The following is a 14,606-nucleotide window of genomic DNA, read 5'->3' as shown; positions in this document are numbered from 1 at the left end:
CTCGCCAGTAACGGAGGATCAGCTGACACCCGGATCCGCTGTCAGGATTACCGTAATGACGGCAAGAATGCTCCCAACAACACTCAGGTCGGAGCCAACTGAAATGGGGCATCAACCTCAAGGTAAATGGGCCAGACGTCCGGGTCTATGGAAGCCTAGTCTGCCATTACAAAAAAAGAAAAAACTAAGGCATAGTTATGTAAAAAAAAAAAAAATGACTCTACTTTCTTACTAAAATGTGTCATAAAAAAGTTGTGAGATTTAAAAAAGTAAAAACTGTTATACAAGTCCAAATAGTAAAGTGAAAGTCAATATTTGGACTTTATTATTATGTTTTATTATCAGGAGTTTTATTTTTTACTGGTACTGCATATTTCCAGCAGAGAAAAATAATGGGGTACACAACCAGAGTGGTGTCTGAAATGGCACAACATCCTATTATACTGTAGATAACAGCCATCTGCACTTCCAATCAGCAACAGTGGAGAGCTACCCAATCCCTGATCAGCAAATCGTACAGAGGTTGTGTGACATGGTTGGTTTATTACAGAAAATAACAAATGAGCAATCATTGATGTTATAAATATGTGTATTTATTTGATCAAATATGAAGCCAGTATAATAACAGAAGATTTCCTTTGCGAGGGAAACAATCCTTGTCCAAGATGACATGACATGTTGCCATAACTTAAGAGTCAAACTTAACAGACTGGAGTGACATGACTAGAAACGAAGAACTTTTACATTGAAACAATGACATGATAAACAAACTTATTATCCTACTCCAGAGTCAAGAAAATACACAATTTGACATTGAAAGTCTTTTAAAAATGTAATAAATTCAAAAAAGTATAAAAAAAAAATTAAAACAGCTGGAAAATTTAGTCAGCAAAACATTTTATAAAGCTTGTTATGCGTTACAGAAAATGAGTAACATAAAAAGCAATATTTAAAACAAATAACATTATATGTCCACACTGTACATAAGTCTACAGCAAAGTTTGTGTTTGTGTGTGTGTCTTTATATGGATGTTCATGCGAGGCAGTGTAGAAACGTTTCCGTACTGGCCTATGATGTCTGGGCTTCAGGCTGGTTGATCTGGCCCATAAAGAGGATGGTACCTGGGGACAGAGACAGTGAGAACTCATCATGCTCAAGCACCGCTTTCATTAGGTCTTTTACTTAGCCTTATATTGGTAATTAATTGCACATTTCAAACTGAGGTATGCAGAGTTTATTTCTCCTGTAGTTTTACAAATGTTAAATCTATAAAATTATATAAAGTTTGATTTTCGTCTGCAGGAACTTTCCCGAGGACAGGGGACCTTCGGAGGTACTCAGTGTATTTTAATCGCAGGGACCAGGTTTTCAAGTACCAGGGAAGTGTTATACAAGAGTTATACACATGTGACCATATTTATTAATAACAATAAATGGCATGGTTTTAACCATAGTATAAAAAGATGGACGACACAACAGCTCCCTAAATGTGAAGTAAAACCCTCTCTATCGCCCCCTGCTGACTGGCTGCAGTATAGCTCATACAGCCCGCCTCCTCCATGTTAACAGATGGGACATGAGTCAAACTATAAAATCAAAATACACATCAAATACATTTTTCTCAAACATGGTTTCTGTCATCATAGTTAGTTCTTATCATGCTGATTTATGTCAAGTGTTTATTTTTCTGGCAAGTTTACTTTTAATTAGTTATTTGATGCTGTAAAAAGGATGATTGACAGCTCTGCTGGCAAATACGGCTCCTGCAGCCGATCTGTTCCAGATTAGCAGAGTAGAGGACAATCACTGCAGTCATTGAAGTTTCTATATCTGTGAACATGTGCTTCAGACCAACAGAAGGAGCTGTTCTGCTGTGAAATACGCTGACGTGCGGGATCTTTGCTGTTTTTTTTGGTAAGTTTAGTGTGTTTTTTTGTTAGCGGAAGGTGCTACGCCGGCTCCACCCGCTGATCTCTACTGTGCAGTCTCTGGCTCTAAAAAACGTCACCAGCGCACGATGGCTGTGCCCGTCACAGCGGCTAATTTAGCTACAATTTTGACACTTCGTCCATCTTTATATACAGTCATTGGTTTTAACCAATGTAAATGTGTAAAACTGTCCTTTCCACCTGTCAGCAGGCTTAACTACCACATTTTCTCTGCTCTGGACTTAGTGGAAATGCAAACTACTACCTGGAGAAGCTCTTAGTCCAGGGACTAAAAGTCCCTTGTAGTTTTGGTGGAAACAAAGCTCTCTATACACCTTTAAAATGTGAGTAAACCCAGATGCAAATAGGAGACTGTACCTGTTGGGTTGTGTCTGATGAGGAAGAGGAAAGGCCTGTCCACTGAAACCCAAGGTGGAGAGGAGCGAGCCAGCAAAATAGCAGCTGAACACAAACACATAAAAACATGTCATACGTTATAACAGTAATGGTACCTGTATGCTGTGTTTGGCTCAACATGAAGTCCAAGATAAGGCTCACTGTATGAATACTCACTAGTGAGAGCTGCTGCTTGTGTTCCATCTTCATTCACCACAATTTTGGCTTTCTGGAGAGCCCTGGACACATGCAGAGGCTCGGCACCTGACAAAACAATAAGAGTTCATTACAGCTGTAGAAATATTCTAAGAGCCAATTTTCTGTTTGACTTTTTGTTTATTTTTGTGGTAATGCACTTTTGTACACCAGGGGGCAGTTTTATGCCATGGACTACATACTGTATATATACACAGGAAGGCGAAATGCAGCTACATGTGTTGAATGGCAAACAGTGTTTTGACCGTGGCTGGGACAGGTTGCAGGTAGTGGCAGTGGCTAAATGGTTGGTTAGGCTACACACGTTTGATGTTTTACCTGAGTGCAAAAATATATGAGCAATAAACTGAAGAAGCAAACGGAGATGTTTGAAGTAACTGATGTATGTGACACGGCTGATGCCTACGGTGAGCGTCAAACTAGTTCACAGACATTGCAAAACCAAGTGGCGACGCAAGTGGTCATACTACCGTTTCCCCGCAGTCAACGGACAGAATCCGAAATAAGACGAGAGTATACCGGTAGATCGTCTAAAAAATCTTCAGGTCTGCAGTCTACATTTCAAACCTGACGATTTTGAATGAGACATGACATCGAAGGCGGGCGTCCTAGATTGAGGAAGTGTAGTTTAGCACAGGGGTTCCCAACCCCCCGTCCCAAAACCCAATAGGTGTCCGTGACATTCCAAACATCCGCAAAGTCAGAACCGTCAAATGGGCTGTGTGAAGTGTGCAACCGCACAGCTCCTCGCGCCTCTAAAGACACTTCAAAAGTCGCCCGATTCAGCTGGAAAAAGCACGGACCTGGCAACCATGGCTTCGCATCCCATGAAACTTTGATCATGAAGCCTGATGCTCCTCTAAAGCTCTGTGTTTATCAGTGAAATCTATGAACTACACAGCATACGGGCGTATGACAGCCTGTGGAGACAAAGTTTATACTTTAACTGTGCGCAAAATACGGACGGATCGCAACGTTATTGATTCAGGTATGAGCATCAAAACACACACAGGTCTGCGTCATATCTGCTCCTCTCCTAACTTCTGTCTCCTCCCCGCACGGCGTGATAACTCTGATAAACGACGCGTGGATCACCTCCGGCTCATCTCAGTCACAGCGTGTGAAGACGTATTTTATGTTTTATAAAAGGGTTTTCACGGAAACACAAGACCGATCGCGACCCTATGTCAGGGGTAGAGAGAGAAACACGGTGCCATCACTGCGCGGCATGATTATAAACTGCTCACTGCTGGATCACATTATAAATTCGGATAAACTGCTAGGATCACACTACGGCTCGTCCCGTATTAAACACTTGGTATTTATTCAGTGAGGAGGCTGCATCTGACACAATCTGTCTGTATTTCCGTGCATGTGACCATGATGTAGGCGCATGCATGTAAATTAGGTAATTATTGTGTAAAAGCATGGATGTATTTACACATTTATCATATGATGGCATTAGAATAAACATCCACATCCCTCAGATGGATCCTGGTCGTTTGTTTCCTGTTAATCCTGTGAACTAATTTGTATTTTACGCCACACGATGGCGCTAGAGTGCTTTGTTCAGAGCTGCTTGTATTCCATCATTCAGGGCGAGAAGATAGGAGTGGCAACCAAGTGATTCAGTTAATCACACTGCTCAGTGAAACACGTCATACTTTTTACTGCAGCAAACAGCAAACTATGATTTTCACTTTTTAAGCCCTCCTCATACCTAAATAAACCTGTTGTAAATACTTTGAGACGTTACGTCACCTGTGTGTTTGGACTGACTGTGCTTTTACTCACTGATGTGACTGAAGTCAGCTTCGGCCTGACTGAACATGTCTGTTATTCCCAGAGCTGAAAGGGGGGCTTCCAGATCTACCTCGGCATCGGCAGTAAACCTACAGACATAAAACACAAGAACACAATGTTACAGTCACATTCAGTCCAAGAACAAGTTTGTTTTTGCCTTATATTTTTCTTCTTTACTCAGGAAAGGCATTCGTTTTACTGCCTGGCCTTTCCAGGGGCTCTCTTTATAACATTGGCTTGAATTATTTACAGGTGAGCATAGGAAACTTTCACCTTGGATCCCACAGAACTTAAAGGGGGGAGAAAAACAAAATGGCAACCTTTCCATGACATGTTTCCGAAGTATAAGTTTTAGAGCATGTGTTGTATGTGCGTGTGCATGTCTTACTTGGGGATGAGCAGGCGGACTTTCCTCATGTGCATCAGTGGGGTCCAGCTTTGCACCGTGGCCGTGCTGATGTGTGGGATAACCTGAGACAGAGACGTGTCCTCGTCCATGGGCAGAACAATCAGCATGCTGATGGAGCCGCCGTGATAGGGCAGCTCGATCACCTTATACTTCAGTCCCTGGGGTGTGGTGGCGATGCCTGGCAGAAGATGAGAGGTCAGGGGTTAGTGAGCATGAAAGTCATTCCTACGTTCTTAAAAGGTCTAATCGCAAATAAATCGGTTGCGTTGTCTTTGGCGGCACCTATGGCGATAAACGGTTATTGTCAGAGGATGCTTCCCATTACACCAGATGTTCACAGTTGGCTCCCTTTGTTCCGGTTGTCACTCTTGATTTTCCTCGCTGACGGTCACTTTCCTTTACAGACTGTTTGCTTCATCTGAGCATCAAATTTGTTTCTTTTTCTTTGGATTTTCACTTATTGTTGAAGTTGTATCTGTAGTCATCCATCTTTTCTTTGTTTGTTCAGCCATAGTAGATTACTGTTTACTCGCAACACAAGCACAGACCAGAAAAGCAGCCGCTTAGCTCCGCCTACTCTCTCTGACAGACCAACCACTGCTGGCTGATGGAAAACGCGTCACTACGCACCACGCTTGGGATTTTTCCGCAAATGACGCCATAGGCTCAATCACCATTGTGTTACCTTATTCTGCGACAGATAGTGACTTAACAGACATTTATTTAAATGAAAATCTTCAAGATTATTTTCTTCTTATGACTTTATACTTTCTTGTAACCTTTTAAAAGACCACCTACCTGTGGAGCGAGTTTCGTGAACACCTGAGGTCTCCTTAAACTGTCAGCTAATTTGAATCAGGGCTCAAAGCTTTACAACAAATTAGATACAAAATTCTTTTTATTCTCCAACCATCATTAGCTTACTTTTGCTTTTTGTTTTCACAATATCTTGTCTATTAAAGAGGGAGTATTATGCTGTTTCACATTTTAAGACATATATATATATATATATATATATAGATATATATATATATATATATATATCTATATATATATATATAATGTTATAGTGTTGGATGTCCAGACTAAACGTGGGTGAAGTTTCAAATCTGTAGGTAAAAGTATGTTGGAGTAATCCCCTGGCTTCTCAGCTCAGTCTGGAGGCTGCTGTGAACGCCAGGTTTCACACAGTTTTTTATCTACGCTGCACTTTGTGACATCACAAAGTACAGCTGGCCAAACAGAAGAAAGTGGGCTTGTAAGGGCGGGGTTTCTTAAAGGGACGGAGAGGAGGTTTTTTTACTGTAAATTATGCTAAGCTACTCCAAAAGGTGTCACAGAGTGAAATATGAAGCTTGAAATTAGCATAATACCCCCCTTTAATGTATTTTCTATACCCCTAAGAAGGAATTTGAATTGCCTTGTGTACGAACAGTGATTTATAAATAAACTTCCTTTTAATTTAAGAGGAATGAAACAAAGTTCCATTATTTCCTATAACACAGCTGTTCATTTTGGTATTTCTATTCCTAAGCCTTGAACGATAACCCACGCCTTAGCCAGGACTTCCTGTTGAAGTATTTAGCGATACTGTGGGTGAAACTATTTTCTATTACTCTTTGAACATGATGATGCTGCTCAGGTATTTTATTTAGTCTAAACGCACTAGAGACAGAAAATGCACCATTTCCTGACGATAAACAGAATTCACCTACCAGACAGCAAATGTTTATCTAATGCACAAAACTATTTTGCACTGGATTCCAAGTTAAAACAAATATTGTTTTGATCATTCAGCAATGGGAAGTAGCAGAACATAACATAACAGATCATGACTAAAACTTCCATTGAGCTTTCCAAGATGCATTTTTTAACAATTTTTCTCTTCATTTAAAATTGTTAAAGGCTTTAGATGCCTTTGGGTTTTCTGGACTGTTTGAGTCCTTTGACTCTCTGAATAACACACAACAACATAGTGCAGAGCTTAACTACAAAATAAGAACAAATGTAGATCATTTTGGCCAAAGAAAGCACAAAAAGTCAGTGTCATACCAGAAACATCTACTGAACTGGGCTTTAAACTAAATCACAACACACAACATGTCCTGAAGTCATGACACCAAGTATGATTAAACACATAGTGGTCATAAAACATAACTAAATTAAGCCATTGCCAACTGAGTTAGGGCTGTTTGTTCTCTTTAATAACTATACTTGGTTAATTTAGGACAATAATTTACTGAACAAATCACAGTCAATGTAGACTAGCATCAACACACTGCAGGTTACTGTGTGCGTCACAGCTAAACATGGCCTCAGTTTAACTCTTGCACTGTGCGAGAATCTATCTGCAGCACTCACCACGCTGACACAACTCCGACAGCTCATCTAAATATAGTCGACTGACTGGTGTATCATTTCATTTCACACAGAAAAGATGTGGCACGTCTCAGCCTGCATTTCCGTACAACTCGACACGAGCTGAATCATAAACTGGCAGACGCTGGGATGGTGTCATAAAAATAAACTAAATTAAAAATAACTTCATCATTAAATGTACACCAAATCAAGTTGGCAGACATGAGTGTAATCGCGAATGTTACTCAAAAACATGTAATTAACTTAATGTTCAAGGCACTCAAACTTAAAGCTACAACAACGCAGGGTAAGATGTTTTAAAAGAACTGACTTTGAAAAGGTTCAACATAGAAGGAAATGCACCCAATGCATTTCTTAGACCCCAAGGATAAACAGTGCATTTTGGTAAATAACAAAGAATGTTACCCTAGACGAGGGGTGAAACCCTGCTCCTGGAGAGCTACCCTCCTGCATGTTTTAGGTTTCTCCACACTCTAAAACACCTGATTTGAATGTTTCGTTGTTACCAATCCCCTGAGACGCTTCAGTTGGTGGATAATGAGCAGATCATTCAAATCAGGTGTGTTAGAGTGCGGAGAAACCTAAAACATGCAGGAAGGTAGCTCTCCAGGAGCAGAGTTGGCCACCCCTGCCCTAGACTGTATATAAGAAGTGAAAAAAGCCACAGTGACGGCAGCTACTGGAGGGTAGAGAGGAGCATGGGGTTAGCAAATGCTAAGTTATCAGCTACTGTTAGCGCTAGCTTTATTAGTAATATTATTGGGGATGCTAATTTTGACTAGCTCAATTACTTGAATATCTTTTGGTACAACCGAACAATGTAGAAAAAGAGCATTTTTGCTGTATGAGAAAAGACTTCAAACTTGCATTTTAGATCATTAGAAAATTCTTTAATGAGCTTATAAATCAAGAGAGAAGTAGGGTCTTTTTAGGTCACCCCCTGCTGGCCTTTAGTCAGAATGAAGGTTTAAGGAATTGTTGTTTGGCTTTACTTTTAGGTCCAGATCAGACAGTGCGTTTTGCAGGCTGTAAAACGTGAGGCACACCGCGCTGCCTTTTCTGTTGAAGCCTATGGTTAAAAAAAAAAAAGAGCTGCTCGCTGCTGCAACCTAACTGTTATTTTGTAAACTGACAGATCTGTTCCCATTTAATTTGGCAAGCCAATATACTTAACTTTGTGTTCAATAGATTAGTTATATCTGCATTAAAAAATGAACAGGCGGAGGGCGCTAGCTCTGGCTTTGGTGGAGGGTGAGAGGCTGTTCCCGAATACATTAAACACAGGGAAACAGAGATCTGTGTGGCAGAAAGAGGAAAGATCACAGCGAGTACCACGGTAAACTTGATGTTGTCACCCCCACAGAAGGCCTGCCTCTCCATTCGTCCGATTGGACGATGACAAAAAACGGCAATGACGTCGGGCGCGTTTCTGCTTTGAGTTGAAGTTTTTTGAAAACAAGGCGCTCAGAGTATTTCCCAAAAAACGGGAGGCGCACAGAGCAGAAAAACGCAAGGCGCTCAACAACGCAAAAGCAGCGTTGAAACAACAATAAAATAGCCGGCCCCACATGCTAAAACACGCTCTGTCTGATCGGGGCTTGGACCTACACAATCTCGGATCCCATCGGCTATAATTTGACGACGATGTAGCCTCTGGGGACAACGGTGAACATGTTGGGTGTGTCCAGTTTAGTCAGCGTTTAGCGATACACGACTTCCAGCCAAGACTTCCTTTTCCGTGCGCTGCATTGTTTACAGTCCAGTTAACAACTTGAGAAGCGACCCTGTGTTCAGATCAAAGTGAAGCGAATTTCGCCCCTCCAGGTATGCATAAATTAACAGTCATTTCTTGGTTCATCACATCCACTGGAGGAGCGCCCGTTCATCTGTTTGCACTGAGTCTCAGTTTCACTGTAATCAGTAAGTTACTCAGAGGCTGCACTCTGGCTCACTTCAGCGGCATGAAGCCGAAACAGAAACAGATTTTCTTGTGATTGACTTCTATTAACGGCTCTTAAGTTTGCTGAAATAACAACATCATGATGCAGATTAGGAACAAGTCAACACGAAGCTTTGTCAGGTCTGTCCTCAAGAGGAGAAGAAAACTACTTTAACATGAGACGTTTGTTGAACGGAGGACAGATAGATCATTTCTGATGCATTTGAGGAAGTCAGGAAATCTAAACGGTGAACGGCTTTGGCAACACAGCGTCAAGCAGATTTGTCTCATGTTGAATTTTTTATCTACAGCAGATTGTTGCTGAACTTGCTGCAGATGTCTGTTTACAGAGATTAATAAGAAGCTAAATGGTTGTCAGATGAAGCCGATGGGAGCCGGGATGTCATTACGGCGAATTACGTTCCGCCTGCTTTAGCGCTCCACACAGACTGTTTTTCCTGCTGATACAGGATACTCGGACTACGACTGAACTACAAACTGAAAACAGAACACTTCCCCTACTAAAAATCCACACCCCTGCCAACAATAGAAATGAATAGAGCCTATACTCAGCCTATGATGTAAGCTTACCGTTTTTTCTCCCCCCAAGAAAACTTGAGTGTACCTTTGAATTTAAGTAACTTTCCGACAGTCATTCATACCTACTGCATGGACAATTATAAATATTAAAGAACATCTTGTATTTAACATTATGATGCATCTAAAACACTGGCTGTGTGTAAGCAAGTCAATCATACCAAAGCCAAACCACTGCCACTGAATAGTTGCTCTAATTAGAAACATCTAAAGAGTCTCACACAGCAGGTAATCAGTGGAAACCTCCCCCACATCAGCACTCACCGATGTTGAAGAGAGACAGTTGGGACATCATTGGAACTTTATTTGTGTTTCCGTCACCCCCGTAGAAGGGCCTCATCTTGGTGTTCTCGGGCTGGAAGCGGGACTTCCATAAGCCTTTGAAGAAGATTGAGTTGACAGCGACCAGACGGGTCAGAGCCGAGTCCAGCATGTCTGCTTTGATCAGGGTGGGGATGTGACCTGGATAAATATGCAACATGGGAGCATTATACAGTGAGGAAGGTCTTTAATATTCACCTCTGTACAGATGAGGAAGTAAAATATATTCAATATTGCGTATACAGCAGTCCTGTACATCCCTGACGCCTACCTTTGGTCTTATTCATGACCCATGCATTGATTTCTTCTGCCGCCCCACGGGGGTTACCAAAGTCCAGGCTCCTGCTCTCACACTGGAAGTTGTCTTTGTTGGTGGCCATGAAGGTCGGCTTCATGGGGAAGCCCTCCTGGGTGAACATGGCGTTGGCGATCAGCACAGCGTCCTGGTTGGACTTCGCTGTCAAGGCTTTGTGCAGCTTCTTCAACATCCTGTACGGGCCTGCGTAGAGAGAGTAGACTTATTTCCATTTACTGTAAACCAGCTTCATGCCTCCAACTTTGGCAGCCTCCATCTTTTTTTTTTAGTCAAAAGTGCCTATTGAGGACGAGAAGATGGACATGTGTTGCTACACCTCTATCCTAGACAGATCTCCATGTTAGCGCAATCAATCACAAGCTTGCCATGTCTTTAAGCATACCCTGCTTTATAGTCTATTTTTACTCTAAATGGGACTGTAATTTATTTCGCAGTTTATCCCAGTTTGGATGCAGGGCCCATTCTGTGTGGAGTTTGCATGTTCTCCCCGTGCATGCGTGGGTTCCCTCCGGGCTCCCTCCCACAGTCCAAAGACATGCTCGTTAGGTTAATTGGTGACTCTAAATTGCCCGTAGGTGTGAATGTGAGCGTTAAAGGGCGAACAGTCCAGGTGTAACCCCGGGAACCTGAACAGCATAAGCGGTATAGATCATGGATGGATGGATTTATTAACTGAAAAATAGGGTCATTTTTTTTATCAGCTGCTTTCATACACTTGGACATGTTATTGAAACTAGTTGGCCAGAAGAAAATAAGTTTTAGTGCTCAAAGTGGTTAGGTTAACTTCTTGAATACAATCTTTTTTTATATACACTCTATGATTTCATTTCAAGTACATGCAGAGAGCTAATTTCATATAATTCAGGACTCCTTACCGTTTTTCTTGTAGCGGAGAGCATTGAGGACCTGCTTCCGAGTCTCTCCATGGGCACCTGGTAGCAACATCCCAAGAATTGAAGCGACCCCATGGGGTGAAAGTACCACATTTTCCAGTGGCTTGGAGCGGACTACTTGCTGAAACACCTGTATGCCAAGATCAGAGCCCCGTTCCCCGTAGGTGGGAGCCTGGGATAGCACAACCTTATGGCTGTGCAAGCTCACCAGTGCAAACAGGAACAACAGTGAGAGGTGCTTCATTTTTAACCTCTACAGCACCTTGACAGAAACAAAGAACAGAATATTAGAGACATGTGCACTGGCAGCATTGTTTACCTGAGCATATGTAAGACTTTATTGTTTGACACCTTCAGTCTAAATTCAAACTTATGATAACATCAGACATTCTTTAGGGGCACTTCTGCAGAGCTCGATGTTGCTCCTTTGCTTCTTTTCCTTAGGCAACAAAGCCATCTTTCCAGTGCTGCAGGGTCTGACTAACTCTAACTCACACTGTTTTTAAATACTACAGCCTAACCATAAGCAGTCGACGGAAACTGGGCTCTTCTTTCATTTTAATTGTAGACTAAATGACATATTTTAGACCAATTTAGGTGAATGATTCAGCCTACACCAGAATGAGTGCAGCCACAGGAGCTAGCCATAATGCCTGCAAGCTTGGAAGGACATGTCATTTTACATCTTTGCGAGCATTATGTATTTATAAGTACTTGAATCTCACAGATTATTGTCAAAACATCTGGAAAATGCAGTGAAAAAGCATTGATATGCAGTTTGTTTAAACTCCACAGCAAAATCTGGCTATTTAAAGCTCCTGTGAGGAGTTTTCCGCTGGTAATGAAACACATTGAAATTAATTCTGATGACTCTATATGACCTACAAAAGCAAACCAGACCATCAGCGACAAGATTGATTATTTCTATATAGTCATTTTTAATGCCTGAAACCGCTGGTGGGGGGGGGGGGGGGGTAGGTGTCAGACAAAGAGGTTAACTGCATGCTGGCTTTGTTTACATTTTCCAAGGCAAAAATTTTAAGTGAGTGATACATGTGACGGTTAAAGAAAGCAGGGTGAGATTTTTTGTTAAAAACTACCACTTAAGCATGTACAGGACAAAATCAGCAAAGAATTAAGAGGTACAGCTTTGTCCACTGGGGGAGCCAAAATCCACACAAACCGAAAATTCCTCACCGCAGCTTTAAGGAAAATTTGGGATAGTGACCTTTAAGAATAATGGTGATGCAGGAGTTTTAATAAAACCGATATGTTAGCTACAATACCCCTAAATGTGACCTTATTTTGGTGAAGTTTCCGACCAAATTCACAAACATTGACATTGTGTTAAAATATATGAGAATGGTAGGAAATATACCCCAAATTTAGGACTCCTAAATAGGTTACGTTTGCAGAAAATAGATTTTTTCATAGTTTGTCATGTATGTTTGCCAAAGGCTACAAAAAGAGCACAAACACAAATGACAAAAAGCCACGCTTGACCACCATGCTTCATGCATAGCTACATTAAAACTGCACCCAGTCCTGCAGGGAGTCCAAAAAACAAGCTGGATGTGAAGCGCACTTTCCGCTGCAACTATAGTAACTTGAATCAAAATAATGATCGGGTTTCAGAGGTGCGTTCACATTAATTGTTAATTTAAGCGTCAGATGAAACACACCTGACGGAAATGCTATGCAGTCTTTAAATATCGGCTATACACATTTGATGTTTAGGTAGGGGCAACTTCCTCCGCATGAATACAGATACGTAGTCAAGCAAGGTAGCCTATAACATTTTGATCACTTAATATAACTGTATTTGATCAGTCTACAGTAAATGCAACGTTAGTACTTACCTTTCACGAGGTGACGTTGGTTCGACTTATTCCACAGGTGAACGTGTAACAGGAATTTCTCCGCTTCCTACTGTGGTTCAAACAAGAAACCAGGGTTAACCTTCAGTTTAAATGAAAAAAGTCTTTATTCCAGTGAAAGTGTGGACTACTACTGACTCCACCGCTGTTATACAGAGGACTTTTTGGACTCAACTCCGCCTTCAGCCAAATAGCAGAGTAAGGAGCGAGCGTGCCCATTAGCGTCAAATAGAAGTAACAGAACAGAGTTTTCCGGTAGACTTTCAAAATAAAACTCAACGATGTACAATTTTGTTAGCTAATAACACTTAAAACGCTTTCACGCCTCCTTAATAATTTCATCATTGTCAAGATAATTTTGTTATTGACTTTACCGAGTTGTTATTTCTTTTCTAAAAGCAAAATAAAAGTTTTATATGTACGTGTATGTAGCTACTTCCGTTATGTTTTGGCTAACTTTGGTTAGCTTGATACATCTAAGAACTCAAAAGGTGTTTACAACAGGAAGTGACTGATGGGGAATGTTAAGAAACATTTAAGAGTGGTCATCTTAGTCATGTTTTATAATACTTAATGTGGAAAATTACTGAGTGCATGCAATTCACCTTGACGCAGGTACCAACACACATACAAAGCAATAACACTAGAAGAAATGATCATATTAGAAAGTTACGTTTTGCATTCATACATCTCTGCTGAACATAGTACTGATTAAGAAAATATCAACCGGTCGGTTTGCTATTTTAAAAGATGTAATATCAAATCCAAATGTAATACTAAAGCGCATTTAAAACCAACAAAGGTTGGATAAAAAGCATCACAGTCCAAAATAAGCAAAGCCATACAAGTAAGCAATAAAACACAAACAAATTTTGAAGACAATAGGACAATAACCCAATAAAAGTGATCAGACCAAAAGAAAGGTAACTCTCATATGGAGCTAAAAAGGGAATACAAATATACTGACATATAGAGGACTTTGTTATTATCCAATTTTAAGTGGAGTAAAGGTCAATTTCGGCACAACTAGCCCACAAATAACACCCTTTCACAAAGAACTACCTTTTCTATCCGGTGAGGTGATACAGTTGGGTGGCGATTTACACACAAACACACACACATAAAGAGAGGCTGAGGCTCAATTACATCCCTTCTGCAGCCAAAAGAGAGGATTATGAGTGGGTGCACGGGGGTTTGAATTACAGGGAGAGTGTATGGCTAATTATCATTATATCCTGAGTAAATGTTTACCTCAACAAAGAATTGCTTGTTGGCTGTCATAAAAATATATATTTCATGTGTATATTTTCTGGTCTGAGCCTCTGCTTTAATAGAATAGTTTCAAACAGCCTCTCACTGAATACCCAGGTGGAGGCTTTGAGACTTCACTGCTACAGCAGGGGACACAACCAAAGTGGAGCAGGATCTTGGTCTATGGTCTTTGTGGGTGTGTGGTTTGTGCTTGGAGTGGGAGTCTTGCCTGTCCAGCTGGGATGCTGGGAGATGGGACTGTTGTGAAAATAAACACTGT

The 14,606-nt window shown here is 41.1% G+C and overlaps 1 protein-coding gene across 1 annotated transcript; it reads right to left on the bottom strand.

Moving 5' to 3' along the window:
- Positions 1-326: 326 nt before the first annotated feature.
- Positions 327-13,251, bottom strand: serpine2 (serpin peptidase inhibitor, clade E (nexin, plasminogen activator inhibitor type 1), member 2). Its single transcript, XM_069676591.1, has 9 exons — positions 13,058-13,251; positions 11,181-11,460; positions 10,261-10,488; positions 9,933-10,130; positions 4,733-4,931; positions 4,336-4,433; positions 2,503-2,589; positions 2,308-2,391; positions 327-1,122 (listed from the first exon to the last, which is right to left on the bottom strand). Exons 2-9 carry the CDS (start codon positions 11,440-11,442, stop codon positions 1,070-1,072), a joined length of 1,209 nt encoding a protein of 402 aa, XP_069532692.1. The 5' UTR covers positions 11,443-11,460; positions 13,058-13,251; the 3' UTR covers positions 327-1,069.
- Positions 13,252-14,606: the final 1,355 nt, after the last annotated feature.

The sequence above is a fragment of the Semicossyphus pulcher genome, unplaced genomic scaffold (genome assembly GCF_022749685.1).
Source record: "Semicossyphus pulcher isolate SPU_LCO1_2020_fin unplaced genomic scaffold, fSemPul1.0.p SCAF_26, whole genome shotgun sequence".
In the NCBI taxonomy this organism is placed as follows: Eukaryota; Metazoa; Chordata; class Actinopteri; order Labriformes; family Labridae; genus Semicossyphus; species Semicossyphus pulcher.
Note: the sequence above shows the minus strand (reverse complement) of the source record. Positions and strands in the feature narration are given on the sequence as shown.